We start from the raw sequence: 26,035 nt of genomic DNA, 5'->3' as shown, positions 1-26,035 counted from the left end.
ATTAAACTGTACACAGCTTTCTTAGAGAGCTTCTGTTTATTTGCATTTCCTGAAAATAAAATATAGTGCCGTTAGCACTGAATATTTAAATCCAGCCTCCTTTTCCCTGTTCCTGTCCCTCTCTATGCATTTCTAATGCTTCTATCACAATGGGATCTGAGTACTATATGCAACAGGAAATAGAGCAGAAAAATGTCCATGAAGTAAGAGGCTCTCTCCTTCTGTGATTCAGGTTAAAACTGCTTCCATTTTAGTTCCTTAAAGAGAAACGGGTGTGCTGTTTCGTGCTTGTGCTCATTACCGCCACAGTTAAGCCCGGCTGGGGCTTGGGGCTGATGAGACCCTCCCAGCTCCTGTGCTTCAGTGACCAGAGACCTTGGGTTTGCTTTCTTTCTCCTTTTCTTCCACCTTTGTTAAGGAAAAACTTTGTTAAGGATGGAGGACTGGTTTTATCCTGACATATTATAGGTCCTTTGGAGCTGTGCAGACACACAGTGATAGAGACAGACCCACAACTGTGTGTCCCATGTTACGCTTTCTAAGATGGGAACCCCAGACCGGTTCAAACCTGGAGGTCCAGCAGTGGCTTCCTACATTTTCACTTAACCTTAGGCCTAGCTACAAGTGTGTTCAGGGTGGGTTAGAACTTGAGCTCCCTGACTTGATCTGTGCATTTGCCACAGACATTCACTGAATTCAACTTTCAGCGCTTTCCGCCTGGCAGGGTGAAAGCTGACTTTCTGAAATGGGGACTGTGGACTTCAGTTATTGAGCTGGTGAGTCAGTTGCCATCATTAAAGCACAGTTGTACAAGCAAAGCTTGATTTTAATATACTGTTATTCACCCACAGATTTGCTAATGAAAATTGGATTCATTCGTGTCTACTTGGGTCCCTATTACAAATATCCCCTGGGCCCCACAAAAACCTGTATAAACCATTGTGTGCATCATGAGGGCACTTTCACAGTGTCCCCAGTACCTCTTTTAAGTGATTATACCAGTGTAAGTCCAATCTGTTTTTCTTGGTACTAACAGCCTAACAAGCAGTGAATCCTGTAGAGAAAAGACAGATGAAACTGTCTCTATTCCCTGACCTTCAGCTCCAGAAGTGTAGGTGCAGCACGAATCAATCCCGGCAGTGTCTAGTAATAACTGACATTATTAGCTGTTAACAGGAACAGACTATTTGGTGGAGGCAGTACAAAGAACACAGTGGACAAACTTGGTAATGATCAGGACAAAGGCATCAAAGGAGATTCACAAAGCCAGGGGATCTGATATTATTCTGCACCAACACATTCAGTATCTTGTCAGCCTCCCGCGTCAGGAGAGGAAGAAATAGCTGTAGGTCACGTACAGGAGGAGTGCGAGAGCAGCCCACAGTCCCATCCCAATTCCTTTGCCCAACAAAGCAAAGCCTCCTCTTCTCTTGGGAAATGACCTTCACTCCCCAAATTGGGGCTGTCTGGGGATTGCAGGAGCCTCCTGCATCCCACTGAGGCCACTCGGACTCCTCCAAGCTGTTGTAGCAGAGATGCTAACATGCAAGGTTTCTATTATCTTCCCACTACTTTGTTGTATTCATAGACCCATTGGGGAAAAATTTATGCACGTCGCTTTTACACTGCCAAGACAGTTTGTGATGGTGCGGGGGGTGGTAATTTATTTGTACCTTGCACTTTCAGGAATAGTCATGCTGTTGCAAGAACTTCTTTCAGCATTTGATCGGAAAATTAAATTTGGGTTTAAAGAGATAGTCAGGGTTGCTAGGACAACGTATTAACCTCCCTGTTTTATTTTCTGCACTCTGTATCCAAGGTTCATGTAACTCATCGTGCTGTATTCCGTTTGTGGTGGTGTTCTCAAAATATGGGAGGGAAGGGGTTTCAAAAGCAATGTGCCAAGAACGCTTTTCCTCAACAAATAGCCACAGGAAGTGGTACCATCCCACCCTGACATTCCTGGCCTTGTCAAGCCAGCAGATTTGGACAAAGAGGGAGCAAACAGCCCCAGTTCTCCAAATTTAATGGGAGTATTTGTGTGCAGTCACAGGGACTGAGAAAGAGGATGTGGGATCTTGCAGACAGCATTTTCAGAAGTGATTAATGCCTGGGAGACTCCGGGTATGGCTGAACAGTTTGGACACTATAAGGAGCCTAGGGTTTCAAGAACATCTGAACAGGATTTCTTTGTGCATATAGGTTCTTCCCCATCCTAAGACAAAGAGTCAGAATTTCAGTGGTTCCTAGAAAATTGTCATGAATAAAAGAAGAGAAAAAATAGTTTAAAATATGTGGAATATACTTTTCCTGGCTTTTCACCAATTCTTTGCCATACAGCTCACTTGTCAAAGTTGACAGCAGCATTACATTTATGCAGCTTTCAGGCTCAGATCTTTAAAGCTGTTTAAACATCCATATGGCTTTTGTCCCAAAGTTATCGATTGCTGTCTTTGTTATTTCATCCAGATTCGTTCTGATAAGGACAAAGAGATCCATATCAGATACAGCATCACTGGAGTGGGAGCCGACCAGCCGCCAATGGAAGTCTTCAGCATTGACCCTGTGTCTGGCAGGATGTATGTGACTCGCCCAATGGACAGAGAAGAAAGAGCTTCCTACCATGTAAGCATAAAACTGGGTTCACAAGCTCACAGCGAAACTGTGGCAGCATTGCTGGGTTCAAGGAGGGACACGCAGCTCTGAGAAGACTAGGGTTTTTGTTAAACGTCAGAGCCCAGATCGCAGTTTGGACGGGCTCCCTGTGTCAGCAGACCTGAGGAGCTGACTGCACAGGGGTGCTTGGGCTTAACTGACAGTGCGAGTCTCTGTCTCACTCTGCTGGAGCAATTGGGTGTGTTTATGGAGATGCTGGCTTTGTTTCTGCTTTCCGTTAATGTAACCTGCTAAATCAGCCAAACCAGTGCAAATTGGCATTAAACTGATGTCCTTTTCAGACACAAAGGCGGAGTCATTTCTTTAAAGTGGTACAACTTCACACTGCTTTTTAAATCCATGCAAGTTTATGTGCAGACCAAACCCCCCAAAACTATGAGAAGCCAATCTCTGTGTTAGCATGCCTTGAGAAAATACTGATTTAAGAATCATTTACTGCAGTTAAACAGGCAATAATTGGTATAGCCATTTTTCATTTTAAATCACTCGGAGATGTTCAGGCAGTATGATGGGGGTGTGTCAGATAGGTTTTTAAGTATGCAGATAGGCTAATATTAAATATGAGGAAATTAATTAAGATTAATTACACTCAAAAGCAGCACCTCATGCTAGTTCATAAAATGCTCTACCTGCAGAATATTTAGAGTGTAATTGGCCATTATGTTTTGATATAAATCCTAGCCCCTATATTGCACAGCCTAATTGCACAGCAGGTACAGTCCTGCAGATTGCTAAAAAAATATGTTGTACTTTGCATGCTAGCCCTGCAAAATCTCAAACATTTCCTGCATCTATGCTTTAGCTCTCTCCTGGAGTAGTTGTGAAAGGTTGTTTCATGAATTGCTTTGTATCAGCATTAGCCACATCTATGGACATCGTAATAACCGTTCCCAGGGATGCTCTAATGTCAATGAAGAGGTACGGGTCACTTCCAGTGACACCATGTTCCTAACTGCACTGTCAGAGATGCACATTCTGACAGCTTTATCAGGTATCCAGTTACCCATGTTGACACTGCTCCTGGACTGTGGTGGAAGGATAAAGAAAATAGATTACCTCTTTAGTTGGGTGGAAAAAGAGATTTCCCCTGGGTAAAAGAAGATCTGAAGGAAAATTATTTTATCTTCTGTGAGGAAGAACAATTATTTTGCTTGTTGTGCCTAGGAAAATATGAAGAGAAGTTGTTTTGAAAAAGGAATGTTTGAGACACAGCGCGTGTCATCTCACCACTGTTGATATTATTTCAGCAGTGCCAGGTTATTATAACAGTGTAGTCAGTAATACAATACTCAACACTTCTGATGGAGCCACTGTGATTTCTACTATGAGACACTCTCAGTCAAAAACGTAAGATGAAAAAGATACTGTCCTCCATAATAACAAATCGTGTGTTCCCTAATAACAAACTTAACCTTGTGGTTACAGTGAATTCAGTAAACTTAATTCTTGTCTTGGCAGGGGTGGCTGGATAAGTGTGCCTCATATGCACTGCAGGACTTCCAGTCTTTTCTGTTCTTTACAGAAACCTTGAACCAGTGACATCCATATGTAAATAAGCATACTCACTCTCTGAAGGTTACAGGAAAACATAGCTTATAGAGTAACTGATAAGTATGTTGTGAGACCTTATAGACAGGACTATAGTGAGTGATAGAGCATTTTATTAGCAGAACAGTAGAAGGTGATGGGGAACATTTAAAACAACCTTTAGATCCTTCAGCCTCAGTAGCAATGGACTGATGATTTATTGAACCAGCAACTGTTTATTTGAAAACCCTTCATAAAACATTTATAAATATACCATTCACAAAAATAAAGTGACTCACTGGTGCAGAAACTTACAGTAGCAATGAACCATCCTAGGGATTGGAAAAATTAGGCCAGCTTCCAGAAAGAAGAGTGTCCAAAGTGTTGGTTGTTGCAAGTTTTGGAAAGGTAAGGAAATTATGCCACTTCATAGCTGAGTATCTAACTGAAAGGAAAGACAAACTTGGAACCAGACTTATACAGAGTAATGGAAGACAAGTGACTGAGGTGTAGGCTTGGATCTGAACTGTAGAGCTTGGCCATTCATAAATTGGTTTGACATCCACTGTGGGAGATTTCTTTACCTTGGATTAGTAGCCTAACTCTTCAGCTGGGGTAGAGGATGTCAGTGGAACTGTCCTTTTACCCAGTAAGACATGAGCTTCTTTTCTGATATGGGCCTGCTGTTTTGGCTGAAGATAGATGCGTCTATTGAACTTCAGATTTTCTGCAGTCCTAACCAGAATGAAGTCTTCCCAGCATCTATGTCACTGTGTTGTCCTTGCTGTTTTCATTCCCAGGTAATCTAAAAACTAATTATATAAAAAAAGGAAAAAAAGAAAAGAAGAATTTGCAAGTGTTTGTGAGGCTACATACAAAGAGTTCTGTTTCATTAACTCCCACATCTTCAACACATATTTTCTTATGCATAATTATCTGTATTGCTTCAGGACTACCATTCTTAAAATGCTAGTGTTTTAACTCCCCCTGCCTTTAGCAAGCCATTTGTCTGATGAAATTTACCTTTTTCCCTAAGGTGAAGCAGATTTATTCTAATTGGATCAGGAGTTCTGTAGCAGAACTTCCCCTGTTTTCAAGATCATTCTTGAACTTTTAGGGGGGATCATTCCAAGCACGATATATGCAGAGATGTATATGCCTCTGGGACTTGCAGTGCCTGCCCAGGTGCAGTGTGTGCTGGCATTCCTGCATTAACCTCCCAGCACAATTGGCAGTAGGAGCAATCACAAGTTCAGCTGTATTTTAGCCTCATCTGTTTTCTCGGCTGCACTACAGACTGAGTACAAACTCCCCAGGGACCTTGCAGACATCCCAGATGCAGAGTCAGCTGCAAGTACGAGCAAAGAGAAATGAGAAGGGCTTTGCAGCCACTTACCCAACACCATGTTGTGGTGCAGAACTGCACGTGTTGCATTGACTGATGCTGTGGGAGCTGCTCCAGCATCTTTAGTGTCTGGGGATGCAGCCTTGGAGCATGCTTCCAGCACAAGCATGAGCTTGCTCGCCCCCATCCTGCTACCGTCTCAGTGCAGCAGGCATGTGTTGTTGCATTTCCCATTGTAGCCAGCCCTTAATGTTTCTTGAATGCCAAATAAGTTTCAGCAGGTAGTAATATTTAATATGCATGAGTTCTCTTAGCCTTACTTAGCTGTGTTCCCAAAATCCCGTTTGTGCTGCTGACGGAATTAGTGACTCTGAATGTCTTTTCTGATCTAGACACCAGCTTCATATTAAGCTGCAGTTAGTCCTGGCAAGTAAAAGGCATAGTAAACTGGCAGGTTTTCCAAGACTTTCTTCAAGCTTCATTTTCAAAAGACATCAATATAAGTAAGTAGTTGTTGCTTATGGTACTCATGTAATGTCCATTATGGGGCAAGTTTGAAGGAAGTCCTAACCCAGACACGTGTATACCTTCAGCATCAGACTGATGAAATACCATCTCAGTAATGGCTGCAGAAGGAGGGTAATAGGCTGTTTGAAGTGCAAGAAGACAAAAACATTTACTAGAAATTAAGAGATACAAGAGTTAATTCCAGAATTTTGAACTCAGTTCTAGTGAGTAATGCCAGCCATTTGTGTCACAATACTCTAATTTGAACTTTTAATCACAATTAAGAGCACACAAATTAGGCATGACATTGTATGCTTATTGCTTAGAGGCTCTGTCACTGATTGATAGTGTATATTTGTATTAGTAGTATTAGTGCTGAAGTAATACTCATATTTAACACAATTCACTGTGTTGACTTTGACTAACTACCTTCAGATACCACCAGCCTCCAGTGTAATCAATAATCATGATACTGAATCATTTCTATGCCAACAGCTATGTTTATACTGGAAATTTCAGTAAAAAAACCTCAGAGTCCTGTGGTAGCTGCTGCTGAATATGATAGCATTGATTGTCATACTTTTAAGCAATATTTGTTGAATCAGGTCAAGCAGCTCCTTGGCTGGTGTAAGCTCAGCAATGCACCAGCTAGAGATTAACCAGCTACTTGTATTTTTCCAAATCCTCTGCAAGGTATTTAATTTCATTTTGTGTATTCCTTCTCTACTCCTGTCATGTTCTCCCTCCTTCTCTACTCCCGTCATGTTTTTCCTCTTGGGGACAATGTAAATATTTCAAACCAACTTTATAAATGCTTCCTAACTATGTCTCCAGCTAGGCACCAGCTTCCATTTAAATACTTGTGCATGACCTGTGTCTGGCATGTGTCCTGTGGCCCAACTTGTGCTCACCAGCCTTTACACTCGTGGTTTTTCCAACTCTAAATGTTGCGTGTGTCTGACGGAGCAGAGCCATCACTTTTTGTGCCTTCATATGCATCTGCTTTTCATCCCATCCATCATTACCACCCAAACACCCTCTTGGTCACAGGCCTGGGCCATGAAGCACCACAAACTCAGACTGTCCCTTGCACAAATGAGCCCTGTCTCGACATCTGAAGAATGACTCCAGAACAAAGTATGTTGTCCAGTTTGAGGATGCCTCATTAATTTAAAGAATACGGCAGGAGAACAGGGGAGAAGGTGAATTAAGGAAGGGAAATCATAGAATCACAGAATGGCTTGGGTTGGAAGGGATCTTAATAATCATCTAGTTCCAACCACCTTGCCATGGGCAGGGACACCAAATGTAACATCTGATCTGCCTTGGAGATAGAACTAGTTATCTAGTGGACAGATTGCTCCGCTGGAGTCCCTTCTTCCTTTCTCTCTCTGCTGGGAATGGTCTCTAATGAGGAATTGTCTCTAACAAGGAAGAGCTCCCATTGAGCCGAGTTGAGATTCGACCATCTGGCTCAAGCCTCTTTTCCCTCTGGTGCGGTTGGCACTGCCCACAGAGGAGCAACGTGTTGTGGAAGGGTAGGGAGGCATTGGCACATGAGAGTTGCTAAAATACCAATAGAGAAAATTCATGCCAGGAAGCACAAGAGATAAAAAGAAGAAAAGTTCATTGATACCAATCAGAAAAGGAGCAGCAGGAGAGGGAAGAGGGGTGTGAAGAAAGAACGGCAAAAACACCTGCGTTGGAGGGCAGAGAAGTGCAGCTATGTACACCCAGCTACCAGCGCGGTGCAGGAAGTAAAGGCACAGGGTCTGCTGGCTGGGCCTGGGGAGTGGGCACCATCCTCCTCGCTGCCCAAAAGCCTTTAGCCAGGACACCAGTGCCTGTGTGCCCAGGCACTGTCCTCCCGTAGAGCTCAGCCTACGTGCTGTGTTGGGGGCAGAGGTGACGCTTTTGCATGTCACCGCAGGTTTGATGAGATTCTTCATTTTGCTTATTGAATCTTCTTTTTCCTTGACTGAAGGCAGCAATGTGTTTGTGGGTACATGTGTTTGGGTGAGTGCAACAAGCAGATAGATCTGCATTGCTGAGAAATCCCTTACTCCTGGAGCTTTCAAACAAAAGCTTTCAAATGTAATTAAAAATTTGCAGGGGGAGAGTCAGATCTGAGGGGGGAGATACCAGCTTTGCTCTCTTCTTTATCTCTGAATAGAACCATTCCTGCTGCTGGAAATGCAGCAAGAGAGAGCCCTGTGCTGCCTCAGTTTGAAGATAATAACTTTAATTTTAGCTCCGAATTCCTTTTTTTTTTTTTCCAAAGGCAGTCTGACCTCTGACTGGTAAAGTTACTGAATTGCTCCATCTGACGTGATGAGAGGTAGCTCAACAGGTGAGAGCTGAAGCAGTTTGTATGCAGGCAAGAAATGCAGGTATTAAGAGCATTACAGGTCGTGAAATACAAATTATGCATCAAGTATGGAAAACAAAGCCAGACTTCTTCAGTCTTTAAAGAGAAAGTGGTGCTTAACTTCCTTTTAAAAAGCAGTGTTTTTCTTCTGATCATTTAACATAGAGGTTTGTTCCCTTTGCTTGATTAAATGTTAATCCAGCCCACCCTAAGAGTGTGCAGTTTCTTTTGTTAAGCTCTGGACTTCTGAACACCGTAGATGAAGGAGAGAGTGGCATCAATCACGGGCACAGTGAGAGCGGAAGACGGAAACCAGTGCTAATGCAATTAGCACATTTATTTGTCATGCATCAGAGGAGCTGGAGCCCTCCTTGGCACAGGAGCTCCGACTCCTGGCAGCAGCCCGATGGACCAGATTGCTGCTGGGAGGGACCAGAGGCCTTGATCCCTCTGGAGGCTGGAGCTGGTGTGTCCTCTGTGCCTCAGCCCCGCTCATCCAGCCAGCCTTTGCACCAAGCTAACATCCTCTGAAGTCTTCACCTTTCCTCCCGCCAGCCTTGCAGGATGTCACCCTACTGTCCCCGATTGAGGTGGCAGTGCGGAGGCTCAGCAACACTCACAGGTGCTGAAATGACAAGGAATGACAAATGAAATCTGCAGTGCTCACATCGGGCGATGCCTCTCGGCTGCCCAGCCATAGCCAGAGGCCATGCAGCCCTTTCCTCGCTTGTCTGAGTTGTTCTCTGAAGCCGACATCCTCAGCTCCATTCAGTGCACTCCATTTACAGTCGCCATCTGTTCCCTTTAATGAGAGAGCTATCAATTTTTTTCACCTGATTACTGATTGTTCCAGACTATTGTTGATTGCTTTGTTTTATTAATTACTCATTTTGACATGCTGTATCTGTCCCTTTTGTTCCGAAAACAGATGCTCTTGTTTTCGAGCATCATTACTGATGGTTATTGCTAATAAGATAAAGCCGCAGCTCCAGTTTAACTGAGGGGCTTAACACTGTGGCTCCAGTTATTCTAATGTTTCATCACTGGATATTTTAGTCAAGCCTGAGAAAAATATTTCAGGGGCTCACATCATTTGAAGGAAAGGGACTTTTCTGTGTTCTTTGACGCATAGAGCAGTGGGGTCCATAGCTGTTGCTGTTCCTAGAGACTGTGATTAAGCAATCAACAATACTAATGTCTGTGAAATCTCTTCATTTACTCATCCCTGTTATTGTGGTTATGGAAGGCTGCAGGTTCCCGTAAGAAACTTCTTCAAGTCAAATTCATTTCCTCAGTGTGTTTGGAACTAAGCAAAAGTTGTTTTTCAGATTGTCAGACAAGGTTCACCACATCTTAAAAATGAAAATGTAGTGGTCTATTAGCAGTGGGGGGGAGGGGGGGGTTAACAGCACTGCACCAGTTTGAAAGCATTTCCACTAACAGTTGCTATTGTAAAATACTATCTCAGTATTGTGTTAATCCTTGGAAAAACTGTGTGTGGAGTCAAAAATGGAAGCCATGTCATTGCTTTCTGCTGGAATTAGATACTCACTCAGTTCAATTTTGAGGAAGTATTTATGAGGTGAAGTCAATTCTTACAAAACACAGTCTCTCATTCTGCAACAAATCCGATTGCTGATACTGTGCTTTCACTGTGCTTATTCCCAGCTCCGGGCTCATGCGGTGGATATGAATGGAAACAAGGTGGAGAATCCTATTGACCTGTACATCTATGTGATTGATATGAATGACAACAGACCAGAGTTTATAAACCAAGTCTATAATGGATCTGTTGATGAAGGCTCTAAACCAGGTACAGTTGAAAAAAAGTCTTAAAAGTTTCACAAGCATTCCAACATTAATCTGGTATGGTGGCTTCACCTCCTCTTGTGACAGAGGGAATGCAGGAGAGGTTTGCTGTTGCTAGCTCTTTGTTGAAGGCTGATGGAGGTGAGAACAATCTAGCTAGTATCTTTCTCTAGATGCAGAGAAAGTGTGGACTGGGGTTAGAGTGAACCTGGATCCTGCTGGTACCTTCCTAGATGTGGAATTTGCAAAAGCAGCAGTTTTGTAGAGTAATGCTCTGTGTTGCCATTCTCATGTGTACAGGGTTGTTAGTTTAACTAGAAAGTGCTGACAGCCAACCTGGCAGTGGCCGTTCCCTGACCTTGTGCCCGAAATGCTGAATATCTGCCTCTATGATACTTAATCTCATCATTTGCAGACTTAGTATCCAAATAGGTCTCTGTGAAGGTGTGAAGATAATCCTTTCTTATCTGGGGCCAGATGCAAACCTGTTGAAGTGGGAATGTTCCTGCTGAAATAGTTGATTCACCCTCCACCCCATGGACTTTCTTATGGAGAGAGAAATGGGGGAAAACAATTTGTGGGTAAAAAATTAGTGAGGGAGTAAGCTATACGCAGAATACAAGTGATGATTTTTACATGACCGTGTTTATATTCTTGGAAAAATACAGTTATAAGGGTCTTTCATGTTTTCTTTTCAACTATATTGTTGATTTATTATTTAAGTGCAGTGTAACCCTGCAGTTTCCAATATTGGTAGCAGGGTTGTTTTAGCTTATTGCTGAGCATAACTAATCTGAGCGTATTCATTCTCGGAACATAAATTATACTGTGAAAACTGTCAGCAGTACAATTGGATACCTCCTGAAATCAGAGGCAGATTTTTCCAAGGCAGATTTTATCCTCAGTTGTTTGTTGGCTGAGGGGGTTGAACCCCGTGTGACTTTATTTGGCGTCAGCAAACATTTATCACGGCTTCTCCCCTGCCTGAAGTGTCATAGGAAAGTCTCTGGGGGCCACTGGTTGTAATCAGGTGATTCACAGGCATGATTGATTGTCTTTCAGCACTGTGAGGAATGGGCTGCTGTGGTGGCATGCAGTGGGAACAGAACGTGATCTTATTTTTGAGGAAATAATAGGTACAGCTCCGTTCCTGATGTACTTTGGGTGGTGATGTACTGTCTGGCTTCGAAGTGCTGATCCTGGTCCTGCTCAGCAGAGGGGATGTGAGAAGTCCCTGAGCTAATGCTTCTATTGACATCTACCTAGAGGATTTTTTGGCTTTTGTTTGAAGGCCACTTAGCGGCATATCAAGGTTTGAAGACCGATACAACATTTCCATAACAAATCATATTTCTTACATCTTATTCTAGGACAGAGCAATATTCAAAGTGTTCCCAAATGTTCTAACTATCTCTGCTCATCTGTGGGAAAGAAGCAGTAAATTGCATCCTCTTCTTGTCTGAAATCCAGATAAGCCTTTGTGCTATTAATTCAAAATAGGATAACTTTGCCTACAAAATACTTCTGCCTCTTGCTTCTATCAGTGATTTTTGGTGTTTTGTATCTCAGGCTGGAGTGCCTGCCTTTAAGGCAGGCAGGTAGAAAGCAATCTGGTTTTATTCAAAAGCAATTACATTTGTCTTTGATGTGTTTGTTGGGTCTTGGGGTTTTTTTCATCTTTCCTGCTTAATCGCTGTTCTTTTAGAGGTTTATATTAGTATTGAATTGCTGTTCTTAGCTTTTGTAGAACCTCATGGGAATTTGGGTATCTGAGTCCCTCATTCCATGTACTTGGCAATAAACTTGATGCTGTGTCTTTGAGAAAGTGATGGAGAGGTCACAGAGTTTCTGTGGATGTCTGCGTGCTCCTCCTTTGCCTCAAAGTTCCGTATCCCTGTTCCATATAGAGACCAGTCTAGACAATGTATTTAGCTAAGCATAGATCTTGCAGAGATTTGGAAACGTTTTTATAGTTCACAATGCTTCAGAAGATTATAGTAACAAAGGAGGTGCCACACCAGCCATTGCAAGCATAAAAATATGCAGCCAGAATTCATGATTATTTGTGGCACTGGTCGACAAATGAAAGACATTGCATATTCCTGGAGGTAACAGCAAAATGTGTTCAATATTGATTCAACAGTATGTTATATATGTCTATGCATCTATAAATATGTATATGCATATGTGTGTATATCCATGTATAAAGTACAGATTTGCTTCAAGCAAACTAAAAAAAAATCTTATTTATGTTAGAGAAGTTCAGCATTCATTTTCTACTGTTCATTGCTACTCAACTGTGCCTGAGGACTAAAAATGCTTCCCTGGATATCCTGTACAATTGTTATTTCTCACATCTTCCATATGCCCATTTATAATGGCTGTGATTAAAAATGCAGTGTTACTCGATTACCACAGTATCTGCAAGGTTCTTCATAATTTCGCACACCTCTGATGAGAAAAGCAGCGTGTTAGAGTATCCCAGATAAATGCTGACTCTGAGGGTAGCTAATGTGAGCAGCCAGTGATTGGGTGAAGTCTGTAGGAATTTTGCCCAGATTTAAAAACAAAAAAAAAGAAAAAGAAAACCAGGACATATGGAGCTGAAGCTCTACCTATGGAAATTTTGCAGAACAAGACCATCAGAAATATGCTGTTGAGCACAGACTGAGCAGGGCACAGTGACCTTGAGCTGCAGGGAAAGCCCTGTAAAGCTTTAGCAGGATCAATAGAGCAGATCCCATTCAAAGTGAACAGGAAGGGCTCAGTGGTGCTGTCAGAGCACACCCCGGGGTAGAGGGCAAAGCCAAGCACCTGGAGTGCAGGCAGGGCTGTGTCTCTGAGGATGCTGCAGCACCAGAGTCAGCGTGGTCCCCTCATAGCAGCCAGGATGCTGTGAGCTGACAGCACTGTGCCTCACCTCTGACCCTTGTTGGACAGCTGCAAATTGTGCCTGGCCGTGGCAGGGGATGTAGGGTGGCCAAGGAAAATGTGACCTACTGACTCGAAACTGAATAAGCCAAAAGGAGGTAGAGTGAACCAAGAAAATGTGGACGCAGGAAGGGTGTGTACTCCAACTTGTGGCACAGTGTGATCCTGCTGGGCATTTAGCCTCCCACAGAAGAAGCAAGTTTGCTTTAGCCTAAAATACAAATATCCTCCAAAAGGGATTGTCCAAGAGCTGTAAGAATTGGCAGCAAGGTGAAGAGACTCATTTGAGACAGTTTGATGGAGTTTAAGTGAAGGGGTTCCCAGGCTGCAAAGTACTCAGGCTGCCTGGGTTTCCAAAGAGTGTGCTCTTTGCAGTGTGCAAGTCACCTTGAAGCAACCCTTGACAGGAATAGAAAAGAAATCATCAAGTATTATTAATTAAAATAGGTTGTTGTTGCTGGTTAAGATTATAATAACTTAATCGAAATAGTGTCTTACACCATGGCCTAGTGTTCTTGAAATCAGAAGCTCATTCTTCGTGGAGTAAAGTCCTCTCTAGTGCAAACACTTCTGTCAAAGCCTGGCCCCTGTACATCTTCAAATGTATGCTGGCTCTTAAACTGAATTGCGTTTCTTTCTCCTTTTCTGACGCCCTCTGGAAAACATTTTAATGCACTTCTAGCTTATCTAGGCTAAGGTCATGCAGCTGGACAATTTAAATGTGCAAAGGCAGACCCTTCCAAAAAATGCAGAACAGGAATAGTGATGCAGGGTTTTCTTTTCCAAAAGACCATCTTTCTTCCTTTATTCTCTCCCTCCACAAGCTGTTTTGATTTAACACGACACTGTTTGAAAGTGTATCTTAAAAGACTGTGTTTTACTCATATTGAATAATGTTCTGCCTCTTTGAACTTTGCCTCTATATGAAGAACACAGCCAAGTTTTAAAAATGCAGCTGCAAGCTCGAGCTGAAATCCCCCTGGTCCCTCTGGCAGTCTTAATCAGCAAAGTTCTCCTGGAGCTGCAGAACTTGCCTTTCAAGCACTGATAAAGCGGGATGGGTTGCACGGCTTCGCTGCCCAGCACTGCCTGCCCTGTGAGGATTCTGCTGCCTTTTCAAAGCCCACATCTCTGAGCTGCAATGTGCAAGCTCCACCACCTCACAGCAGAAAGGAGCCGGGGCTTGGGGTCTACAACACCAATTACTGCCTGCTGTAAGCCCAGCCCTGCACTTGTATGTCTGAGCTTGCAGCATCCCAGGGGTGTCTGTGGGGAGTGCTGTTTCAGAAGAAATTCTACAGGTTTTGCTCAATAAGATAGAATGAAAATGCTTAGATGTAAAAGAAAAAAGGGGAATTTAATCAGAAAACAAAAACATGATGGAGAGAAGTTGTTTTGTTCACTGCAGAAGCTTAGTTTTGATATAACCACCACAAAATGTACCTTATGGTAGAATGTGGATGTCTCACTTAACTGAAGCGTTCAGTTCTGAAAAGGTCAATGTGAAATGCACTGCAGCGACTCGGGTGCTTTGCTCTGAGTTGTATCTATTTTGTTTTAACAGAAAGATTGTCAGAAATTAACACATCTCTCCAAAACAATTTGTTCTTGTCAGACTGGCCTTTTCCATTCCCATTCATCCTTTCCACTTCACTAACTTTCTGAATACATCTTTCAAGTCAAAAGCAGAAGTCCAAGTAGCTTCTTTTAAAGCAGAGTTTCATCCAGCTTTCTTTCCCTGCTGGATGTTGCTGTGTAGGATAGTTTCCTCCTGCCACCCTCCCTGGGAGCGGTGTGAATGATGCTAAGTATGGACAGTCCTCCAAAACAAAGGAATATTAGTATTTCTTACATGAGGGATGTTGTCATTTAAAATCTCCCAATCTCCTCCTGATTTCATGGAACTCTGATACAATAATTGTTGATGGCATGCCATGTGAAAAATGGAATAGCTGGGAGCCAAATCTATATGTGGCAAATTAAGTTAAAGAAATCTCATAAAAATAAGCACTATATAAAACCCAAGGATTTTAAAAGCCGATTATTCTACTAGTGTCCCAGTTTGTTTATTTTATTTCTGTGCCAGCAGAGATTCCCTCAGAGATTAGCACCATGGACTAATGCACAGATGGGGCCAGAAACTTGAAAGTCATCTGAATATTAAGAATTTAAATCTTTAGCCTCAGTGATTTGAATGGAAAGCCAATTATGAGGCTGAATTAGTTTTCAAATTAAACTGCAATTTAAGGCTTGCGAAATTAATCTTTTAAGGCATATAGTTGTGTTCGTATATATATTCATGTGGAGAATTTGTATTCTGCTGTTCTGGCTTGTTCCTCTTCTCCAACCTGACAGTACAACTCAGAAAGAGATGACTCGTGTCCTACAGGTTGCTCTTTCAGTGAAGGAACAGAGCGAGTGTTGCTGGGTGGCAGGGGAGGAAATGAAAGCAGCAGTGCTGGAGATCTGAAGAGAAGATGCTTTGTCTTTAAAAATTAATAGGACACTGAGTGAAAACCCCTTTTTTCCAGTAAAAACCATTCCAAAACCACCATAGTGCTACTCATAATTAAAACATTAAATATTCTTATACCAGCTGGAGGCAAATTAATTTCATCAGTTAGGGAGGACCTAATTCAACAGAGCACCTGAACAGGCTGGTGGACCTCAGCTGACTTGTCTGCTGGCACAGGGCATCCAGGGTGCTGATAGCACTAGAACCTAGAAATAATCCCAATGCCCTATGCTTCAGAGAGATCATGTAAAGTAAAATCTTCAAGAGACAGAGTAGTTTTCAACAGATTCTGCCAATCATCCCACATCATCTTCGTATGTTGAGTGCATTGCTTCTGGGTTCATCACAAGCCCAAATACACCCACCAATGCGGTGCCATCTTCTGCAGCTTGGGTAGGTGCTACTCTTATCCTTGTAGTTTATCTACCATTAGAAATGGCTTTGTCCAACCCATTTATTCTCTCGCGTATTACACACAGACTTTAGATGCACAGTATTGTTTTTTAAGTTGTTTTGCTCAGCCAAGAACAATTTCAAGATAAGGAATCATTTTTCTGCAGCCACATGTGGTAGTGCTTTCCATTTCGTTTCAAGGTGAGTGGTTATGAAAGCTGTGCTCTTAATTTTCTTTTCAGAAGCATCTGGTCCCAAGAGCAAGGAAGTGAATTATAGGGCTGTAGGTGAGGAAAAAATGCAAATCCCCAGGCTGATGGGTTTTTCCTCCAGAAGAAACGGCCAAGTTGGTATAAAGAAAAAAACGTGGAAACACTAGAAGGGAGTTGCAATAGTCCACTCTCTGCCGCCTTTTAACCAGCAGTTACAAACGCCATAGTATGATATCTATTACAGTATTTACATTACTTTACATTACATTATAATATATTTTTTATATTACGTTGTATTGTTAAAATACAAGGATTAGATTCAGGCCTTGTGGACTATGCATTAAGTCTAAGGTTTTGTAGCTGGGTCTGTATGAGTTCACTAGTTCCATACACCTTCAGTTAAGCATGAAACCCAGCCACACTTTCAAGCACAGTTCTGTGGTGGTTTTCTGGATATCTTATCCTGAGTTACACTTTCCCTGTATTCTGAATTCGACTCTGGGAATCAAGAGGATTCATCTGCCAGGAGCTCAGCTGAGCTAAGGCTCATTGATTTATGCAGTCAAAACTACTTGCTCAGAGGCTGAATGTTTTACCTCTGTTATTTCTCTGCAACATGTGAGGTCTCAGTAGGCTGCAGACTGCTCTACAGGAGCTATCTCCAAATCTAGCCGTGCCTGCGTGCACACTGCATTCAGTGCATCCATTCATTTCCTCTCCAGAGGTATTTATTTAATTTCTAACAATAAGAGGGTATTATTTCAGTTTGGGGTGACAGCAACCTCTTCAACTTTCTCAGTCATCTCTCCAGACTGCTTGCTGTCTTTATTCTCATTAGGATGGCTCTTGCCTTGTTGAAGGCTGAGAATCTGATGTCTCCACTAATTAGGAAGTGGCATCCTTTATGAATTAGGTTAGCTGCTTGAAAGGTCAAAATTTGCCAATGATTACAAAATAATGGTGGAAGAGAATGACAGTAGATCTCTGTTAGGACTGAAGGAATACCGTTCAGAAGGAAAGTGCTGTTTCTGTTTTCTATCTACAGCATGTGGGGTGCCATTTAGGTATATGATACAGTTTCCCACAGCCTCCTCTTAGAGAAACTGATTTGTTATGGTCTAGACGAGTGGTCTGTGCAGTGGGTGGGGAGCTGTCTGATAGGACACACGCTGCAGGTGGTGGTGAATAGCTCTTTCTCCAGCTGGGAACCTGAAACGAGTGGGGTCCCCCAGGGATCGATACTGAGCTCAGTGCTGTTCAACATCATCTTAAGTGATCTACATGATGGCATCAAGTCTACCCTGACCAACTTTGCTGCTAATACCATTTTTCATTTGAAACCCTCAACAAGGAGTACATGAAAGTGCTTCAAATCACCCACTAAGTTTTATTTTTTTTTAACTTGAGGATACAGTTTAGTTTGCTGAGATGTTTTAGTCTTTACAGCAGTTCTCCAAACACCGTTCTCAAAATCATACTTACTGGCAAGATAAATTCACCCATAAGGAGCTTTGTGCTGTGCCATCCACTGCTACTGGTACCCCAGATAGGACAAGTAAAACCAACTTGGGATGGCTCATCAGCATTGCAATCTGCATACCGGAAGACAGCCCCCTCCTGTCCCTCACCTCAAATCCCACATTGTAATGGAAGAATCTTCTTAGTTTTATTGATCAATTTAAAAAAAATCGTAGCACAAGCACACTTCAGCATGTTTATGGGTAAGAAGGATCATATTTTGCATAGGGAAGCTGTATACAAGTAGTCATGTGTATAGTTGTACTCTGAAGACTCATTTAGGATTCCGTCATGCTTCTCATTGCACCTTAGTTTTGACGCCTTTGCTTTTCTAGCATTCTGCCTTTCTGTCCCTGAGACTTACTGCAATGAATGAAATCACTTAAAGGGTGAAGTGTTCCTATTGTGAGTAGAGGCATGGGATTCCCATCCTCTGTGGGGAGAAAAACTAATATCAGGACACTTCTGAGTGGAAAAAAATATTTTCAGGAAATGTTGTGAATTTTACACCACTTTTCAGTATTTAATCTTCCCATCAGCAGTTACCGTCTTCTCTCTATCTGGCATCAGATGCAGAGTCTTCACTAAGTGAGCTTTCCAATTTGGGGTGAAAAAAAATTAGGAGTTAGGGGAGGTTTCCATTAGTACTAAGACATTATTAACTTGGGTTAATGAAGATCTAATGTAATATGGGCATCACCACATGTCTGCACATAATGATTCAATCCTTTTCTGTGGGGAAATGATTAAATTAAGTAGCTTGTAGGTCAAAATTAGACTGAGAAGGTTAACCAACCTTTAATGATTCTGCAACCATTTACCAGCCATTAAAAAACAAAAACTGTATGATAAAGCTCAGTAGAGAATTAGTATTATCAGTAAAAACTGGATGAAGTTTTAGGTTTTTCTGTTTCTATCACATGAGTAAACTGAGGATTGTGCATTTTTATAATGATATGTGGTATAAAGGGCAAAGTGAAAGGTTTTCTTGTCTCTTTTTTTTATTGTTATTTTGACTCCTGACAAGTGCCCATTAGCTCTTTTTTTTAAGCATGCATTAAATGTTACTAATGGATATCAAACCAGCTTAGAAAAATTGTAATTATAAAGCAGTTGAAACACGGACTTTGGGGGCAAAACTAAGGTACTGTTTGTATGCCTTAAAACCATAAAAGCTCAGTCTTTTCAGAGAAGTGAAGTTGCATAGATGAGAGAGCAGAGCTTGCAGGCAACGTGATGTGAATTAGCACTCCCCAGCATGCTTGGAGACTATCAGAGCTGATTCTCCGATTCCAGAGTGACTGGGGGGGGAACATTTGTTTACAAATGTGTGCTTATCTGCTTACACATACACAGGACAACTATCTTGTTTTGCTTATTTTTACTCAACATGTACAGTTGGCATGAGAAATAGCAAACCTAACAAAACTTTCTTGCAGCTTTTTCCAAATAGATGCAATCAATTTTAAAATTGATAAACAAAACTGAATATAGAGGTAAAAATTATCTCCCTTTGCTTCCATCCCCCCAGGTTCTGTAAGGAGTTATTTTGCCTATCATGTAGAAAGCTTAATTAATCTAAAGGGAATATTTTCCATAAGGGGTGCTTTCAAGCATCTCTCTCATGTGTCTTGTCGTTTGTTAGATTGAAACAAAAACACCTCATTTGATAAAATAACGTCTAGGAGATGGCAGTCGCTGGGAAATCAAAGGGAACACGTGAAGTTGCAAATTCTTGGGGTCTTGCCTTTTATTGATAGATCTCCTTCATCATGCCTTACATTAATTTTAACTCAGGTGATATATGAACTTGGTGCATTAGTTAATGAAAGCTAATGCACAGTAATCTTGTCATCACTAGCTGTGCATGATAATTCAATCTGTTTCTCGGAAGAGCTGTTCAACATGCAACAAATTTGATTTAATATTGATGTGATGTACTAGGTTAGGTATTTTATTTAAAAGACTGTGTGCCTTATTTAATGAGAAATGGTTTCTTTCAACAGGTTATCTACCTGACTTAGTAGGCCAGGTGTTGTAGTTTAATACAGTTATATCAAACACTGTCTGGACTGGGTATTCATTATGTGAATACACTGCACAGACTGGGGCATATTCCTGAGTTTTGGCTCTTGGTGCATTCACTTAATGCTATCAGTGTGCTTGAGAGTTAGCCCTTCAGAGCGGAAGAGTAAAGCTAATGCTTCTCTCAGGCACTGAAAGCATAAAGCTCCTCCTGCACCATTTGTGCACTTCTCTTGTGACTTCATCACCACTGACAAAGTCTGGCCCAAAAATCGTAACATCAAAGAACAGCTTGGGTTGGGAGGGATCTTAAAAATCATCTAGTTCCAACTCCCCTGCTATGGGCAGGGTCAACTTGGCAAAGTACGGTGTGGGGGTCTTGAATGTGAGGAATTTGCCTAGTGTTTCTGGTCTGTAGTGGCTGTCCAGTTCTCTGTTTGGGTAGGATATAGCAATTAAAGGTGGTGTGGTTAATACTTTGATTTTCACAAAACACATACACACATTCTGTGGGCCAGGTTGGGCAGTTTGTGCTTTTTCATTGAAACCCTAACAATGCCATCTTCAGTCCTCAAGCGTGTAAGAACTGTTCTGTCTGCCACTGTGTATTTGCCTAATTTGTGTAGTAATAGGGGCTGGGTATGGGAATGTATTTCCTTTATTTTAATATAAAGTATATGAAGATATACTTAAAAAGTATACTTATATACTATAAAGTATATGAAGATGCATAGAACACAAAAAAATAACGTTATTTACTTTTATAGCTGGTAAATCATCACCAAACATCTTAGTGTAGTGGGAGACTTTATATAGCACCCAGAAGATGTTTGAGACTGTAGCAGTATATATCCACATTGCTCTACTGAATACTCTTGTGCATAGATATATGTTTATGTCATTCGCTGCAGCACACAGGTACCTAGAGGTTGTCTGTTGCTTAAAGACAGCCTAAAGGTACAGAAAACTGAGTGGAATGTAGATGGTGATGTAGGTTGCACCAGCACCACGGAGCAGAGCTGAGGAGTGGTACCCTTGGCGTGGGTAACAGGAGATGCCATCATGCTCTTATCCTTGGGTCAGCATTACCAGGTGGGAAATGTGTATGCATAGGAATGGGAAGGGATATATGAGCCACCACTCAGAATGCACAGAGGAAGAAACAATTTGAGATGATTTACAGCAGACTGTGGTGAAGACAAGCAGCCCGAGGGAGAGCCAGGGAAGGAAGAGGCTGCTGCAGTTCCATCATGTGCTGCAGAGTGCTGCAGCCACACAGGATCCTTTGCAAAAGCCATTTTATTAAGTTATGAGTTAGTAATTAATGCCAAATTCCTCTGTATTTCCTCTGTGGTTGGGTTTCATAATCAAAATTAAAGGTATGAGTTAGGGAGCAGATTGCTTCTTGAAGTACAGCTCCCTGGTGCTTAGTTCATGACCTTAGAGACATTTGTCCAGTCCCATCTCCCTTTATGGGGATGTAGGTCAAATGCTGTTGAAATAGTTCTCTTTTTCTAGAGCAGATGTGCTCAGTCCAATGCTACACTGCAGGGAAGAAGCAAAAAGGTTAGGGAAAGGGTGAAGGAGACCAAGTGTGCACTCCATCTACAGGGTAGCTGCTGTCAGCTCACCCTATGCCCACCAGAGCCGCAGCCTGTTGGGCTCCCCAGCTAAGTTGGGAACATACCATCTTGCACTTTCCTGGTGTATTTTGGAAGCTTCAGTGCAGTCTGAGAGATCCCAGATGAAGAAGAACCATAACTGTGGGATACCCTTGTCTGAACCTAGTAGCCCAAATAACTTTCCTTTTTGAGGTGTTTCTTGCACAAGGAGTGAATCATGAAATACCACCCCTTTCTTGGAATATGTCCAAAGGCTGCAGATGTCCTAAAATAGATTCTGTTTTCCTCTTCCGCTTCTGTTTTCATTAGCCCCAGGTTTTGACATTCTGTTCAGAGATATTTTCTCAGTATAGAATGCATTATGATAACAGAAATTCTGAATCAAACATCTCATTCAGTGTATTTCCTATTTAAATTTCTCCTGTACATTTCCCCTGTAGTTATCTAAGGGCTGGCTTCTTTATTTGTATCACTTGTCTCATGATAACTGGTTTTGCAAAAAAAAAAAAAAAAAGGCGGAAAAAGAATGTTTTAAGAGAGAGGAGAAAATTCATTGCTTCTACAGGCTTCTTTCAAGTTAGTGTGCCTTCCCTCTCCTGAAGTTTATTGATCGGAAAAATGTTCAAGTTGTTGAATAGTTTGTTTTCATTTCACAAATGTGAATCCAGATTATTGCAGAAAGATAGGAATGTATTCATCATTAGAATTTGCTTTACACATTCATTTATTTTTTAATCTATAATTCTTATTGAACTAGGAAAACTTACAGGAACACATATCACCACAGAGAACAAAAAGAGCCTGATTGAGCCAGAAGGAAGAAGATTAGCAAAGCACTTTGCACAGTGCAAAATACAAATGTATGAGGCCACTTCTTGCCAATACTGAGAAATGTTGTTTTCCTGAAGTTGGGGAAGATACTGGGGGAATTTTCTACATACCACATGGCTTAAAAACACTCAGCTGGGGTACAGAATTTGGGCATGTCAGAGCCATTGGTAGATCTGCCTGTGTAGAGCATAGAGTATGTTTTTAAGCTCTTTGCAAACAGATGCAATGTCTCCATCTCTCTGCTTTCTCTGAACTGGAAACTCAGGAGCTTTGTGACAAGTTGGGGATCTGGGCTAATTAGATGAGACACGATGCAGTGTTGATGTAGCCATGTCCTCAAGTTTGCCAGTGGCTCACATCTAACCAAGTAAGCAGAACAGACTTAGCTCTTTCTTCAGAACAGCATGTGGCTCTGCCTTGAATCTGCTCGGATTCTTGTTGGGACCACTTTGCATCCCTCCAGCACAGCACGCTCCTAAGTTGTTTCATCTGCTCAGAGCTCCCGAATGTGCAGTGTTCAGGCAGTTCCTTCCATCTCTCCATTGCTGCTGTTGGGTTTGGTGGTTATTAAGCGAGGTTGTGTCTGGTTTCACTGTCTCTCTGTGCCTCCCATTCCTCCTTTCAGGTCTCATATCATTAGGTTCAGCCACTGTTGCAGATTGCTTTTTGTAAGCAGTATGTGTCTGCCCTTTTAGTCATTCTCTCCTACCAGTATAGCAAGCGTAAAGCTGGGCCCTATGAGCTCTGGGGGGGTCACAGGACCAGGCAGCTGCAGGAGTCTATCCAATCAAGTAAGATTTTTACCCTCATAATGATAATTTCCCACTCTAACACAACACCCTGCTGCCAAACTCCAGTAATAATGAGCCTGTCAGTGCATCAGTGCACTCCCAACAGTATCTAGAAAGTAGGGATTTTTTTTTTGCAAGCAAATGGAGACATTGGTGATTAGCAAGAAACAAACCAATGATTCAATGCATCGCTGGCCACACACACCAAACCATTGATTTTCTGTCCTGCTGGGCAGCAGCTGTTCCATTTGCTCTGCAGAAATACTTTTTTCCTCCTCCAGAAAGGGCTAGAAGGGTGGATGTTTCTCCAAGAACTGCAGGCAGCAGGCAGTTGCTTCCTGCGCTGGGCATGATGGGGTCCTTCTGAAGCTGCTAAGAAATCTGATGGGTATTAAACTCTATGTCTGAATGCATGTGAATGCAGTGATTTGATGGAAAGAAATCTCCTGTTAAAAACTATGAAATTGCAGGACAAAAAATGCTGCCCTAAAACTTACAATCACTGAAAGAATTAGAAGTTTAACTTGATATGACTTCTCACTATATACCGGTTGTGTGTAATCAGTATCCTTACAGATCATCTAGTCTCAGCAGTGTTGCTATTTTCATAATCCTAGCCTTGCCTAGCTGGCTGCATTGAAATGGGATGTCTACTCCATAGTATTTCGGAGTGAAATGCATGACCGTGAGTGAATGGACCGCAATCTGCTCTACAATGAGATAGTCCTGATGTTTCATCTTCTCTTGTTGCAAGGTACCTACGTGATGACGGTGACAGCAAATGATGCAGATGACAGTACTACAGCAAATGGGATGGTGAGGTACCGCATCGTGACGCAGACCCCACAGAGCCCATCCCAAAATATGTTTACGATTAACAGCGAGACAGGAGACATTGTCACTGTGGCTGCTGGGCTTGACAGAGAGGTGAGTTTAAAAGCCATCCTACTGGATTTCCCATTGTTGAGGGTTACTGACTTGCAAAGCCCAAATCCTGTTTTGAGTACTAAGCCTCTAAAAGTTTGAGTTGTGACATGGAGATTGCGGTCTTTGCTTCTGCAGCAGCTGTGGGGCATCCTGGCTTTGATGTGGTATTTTTGTCTGAATCCGTATCTAGTCGCTGAAACCCTGGGAGAATCTTCAAACTCATGAAGCTGATATTTTTCTTGCGTAAATTTGTACAACTCAAAGATGTAGAAAATATTGCAGAAGGAGCAGGGGGATGAGTAAATTGGCATTTGTTCTTCTATTGTGAGACAAAGTGCCAGACATCGATAGCTCTTTCTAGACCTGTCTTGCTTAGTTCTTACATGTTACCTTGGAAGGAGTTACACAGCCTGTACTCAACACATTTTGCATGTGTCATGATCTTTGTGTCATTTCCAAACTAGGAAAATGTCTTCCAGTGATTTTGGTTTTGGATGAAGCTCTGCCTTTAATGCCTCTTCTTCCCGGTGTTTTTGAATGTACAGCTTTTCCAAATGCAGGAGAAATTTCATTTTTACTGATAAAAACATGCTCTGTCAGCAGATGATTCTCAGAGCTCTGCCTTCTCTAATTGTGAGTATAGCTCAGGGACAAAGCAGTTATACCTCACACGTTAAATAAAAATCAACGTAGCATCAGTGGTGGGTTGGAGTGTCTGGGGAAGAAGGGGATGGAGGTCAATGGGTGTGAAGGGAGAGAATCCCAGAACTGAAATTCTTCTCCACTGGCCTGTGTGGTTCATGGAGTGTTGCCTGACCAATGCAATTAGTAGATCTTGTTCAACTAAATGATGGGAATGACCATTTGTTCATTAAGCAAACAGCCACAGACAGTATGGCCATACAGCAGATACAAAAGTGACAACTTACATAGGTTTAGATATTTTAAGTTTGGGTGGTCCCCAGAGGTAAGAAATCAGTGAAATCCATTCTGAGAGAGAACAGTGTGCGGCATTCCTGGGAGGAGGCACCAGAAACTGGGTTTGTTCTCCTTTCTCTCCCTTCCTCCCCCATGACTGATGGCAGGGACAATATAAGCAGGATGCCCAACATGCAGGCTAGTGCATGGGTTTCCTGCCTGGGATGCCCAATTCAGAGGGGTGGAAACTTCCAGCACCTCAGAGGGGCTTTCTTTGGCTTCAGAGCTACTCAGCGGCTTTGGGATGAATCCCAAATGCTGTGGCAGAGCCACTGCTGAGAGGGGATAAAAGCTCTGGCAGCAGCTCAGCAGCAAGCAGAGTGCCCCCAGGCAGCCAGTGGGACCAGCATGGGATAGGGCTGCTGGTTGGGAGTGATGTGGATCTGGGTTTTGCCCAAGGCACAGTTTCAGGGCAAGCCAACCCAGGGGCAGACACTGTGTGAAACAGCTTTCCAAGGAGAAGGTCGTGTGAGTGAAGAGCATTCCAGATGTGAAGGCAAGAAGGAGAGCTGGAGGAGCAGGAGGAGCACCAGCGCCTGTTCCTTCCCACCTGATGTGGCAGGCTTTGCAAGCACAACCTGGGGCGGATTTGACCTTTCTCTGCTCTTTTTATGTAGTGAACCAGAAAGTCAGCTGAATCTTAAGCAGGTGGATTATCCTAGGCAGGGCTGAAGCCTGCAGCGTGCTTGTAGTCAAAGAGGAGAAGCAAGTGCTGTAGAGATTGCTGGTAGCCCTCAGAGGAATGGACAGTGGCAGGGTACTCAGAGGAAAGATCTGGGTTCTGCAGGGAAGTGCTGATTTTATGGAAATGACAGAAGTATTATTGCCCCCTTGACATCAGTGGGGGGCAGCATTTTGAGGTAGGGCTTTATGGGCAGAGAAAGGTTGTTGGTTTGTATTTATTTCAGAGACATAGATTGAGATAGCTTAGTGGGAGAGAGGTTTCAATCTTAGTAAATCAGCTGAAAAAAAAAAGAGGAAGGGATAATTAAGGGGGAAAGGATAAGCAAAACATCATCTTTTCCCAGTTTTGTCTTACTGCATCTGAAGTATTCTAAAA

General features: G+C 42.3%; 1 protein-coding gene across 5 annotated transcripts in view; it reads left to right on the top strand.

Annotated features, from left to right (window-relative positions):
* Positions 1-26,035, top strand: part of LOC133224180 (cadherin-4) — a 454,909-nt gene that overhangs the window by 351,038 nt on the left and 77,836 nt on the right. For all 5 annotated transcript variants that reach the window (XM_061375491.1, XM_061375490.1, XM_061375494.1 and 2 more), the window contains 3 exons: positions 2,470-2,625; positions 10,092-10,236; positions 23,825-23,997. In XM_061375491.1, the coding sequence (XP_061231475.1) occupies positions 2,470-2,625; positions 10,092-10,236; positions 23,825-23,997 (474 nt within the window). The remainder of the gene's footprint in view (positions 1-2,469; positions 2,626-10,091; positions 10,237-23,824; positions 23,998-26,035) is intronic.

Source organism: Neopsephotus bourkii, unplaced genomic scaffold (assembly GCF_033783945.1).
Source record: "Neopsephotus bourkii isolate Nb327-2 ecotype Australia unplaced genomic scaffold, CSIRO-AGI_Nbou_v1 NB_1663, whole genome shotgun sequence".
NCBI classification, from domain to species: domain Eukaryota; kingdom Metazoa; phylum Chordata; class Aves; order Psittaciformes; family Psittacidae; genus Neopsephotus; species Neopsephotus bourkii.
The sequence above is the reverse complement of the archived record's forward strand: the minus strand, read 5'-3'. Positions and strand labels throughout refer to the sequence as shown.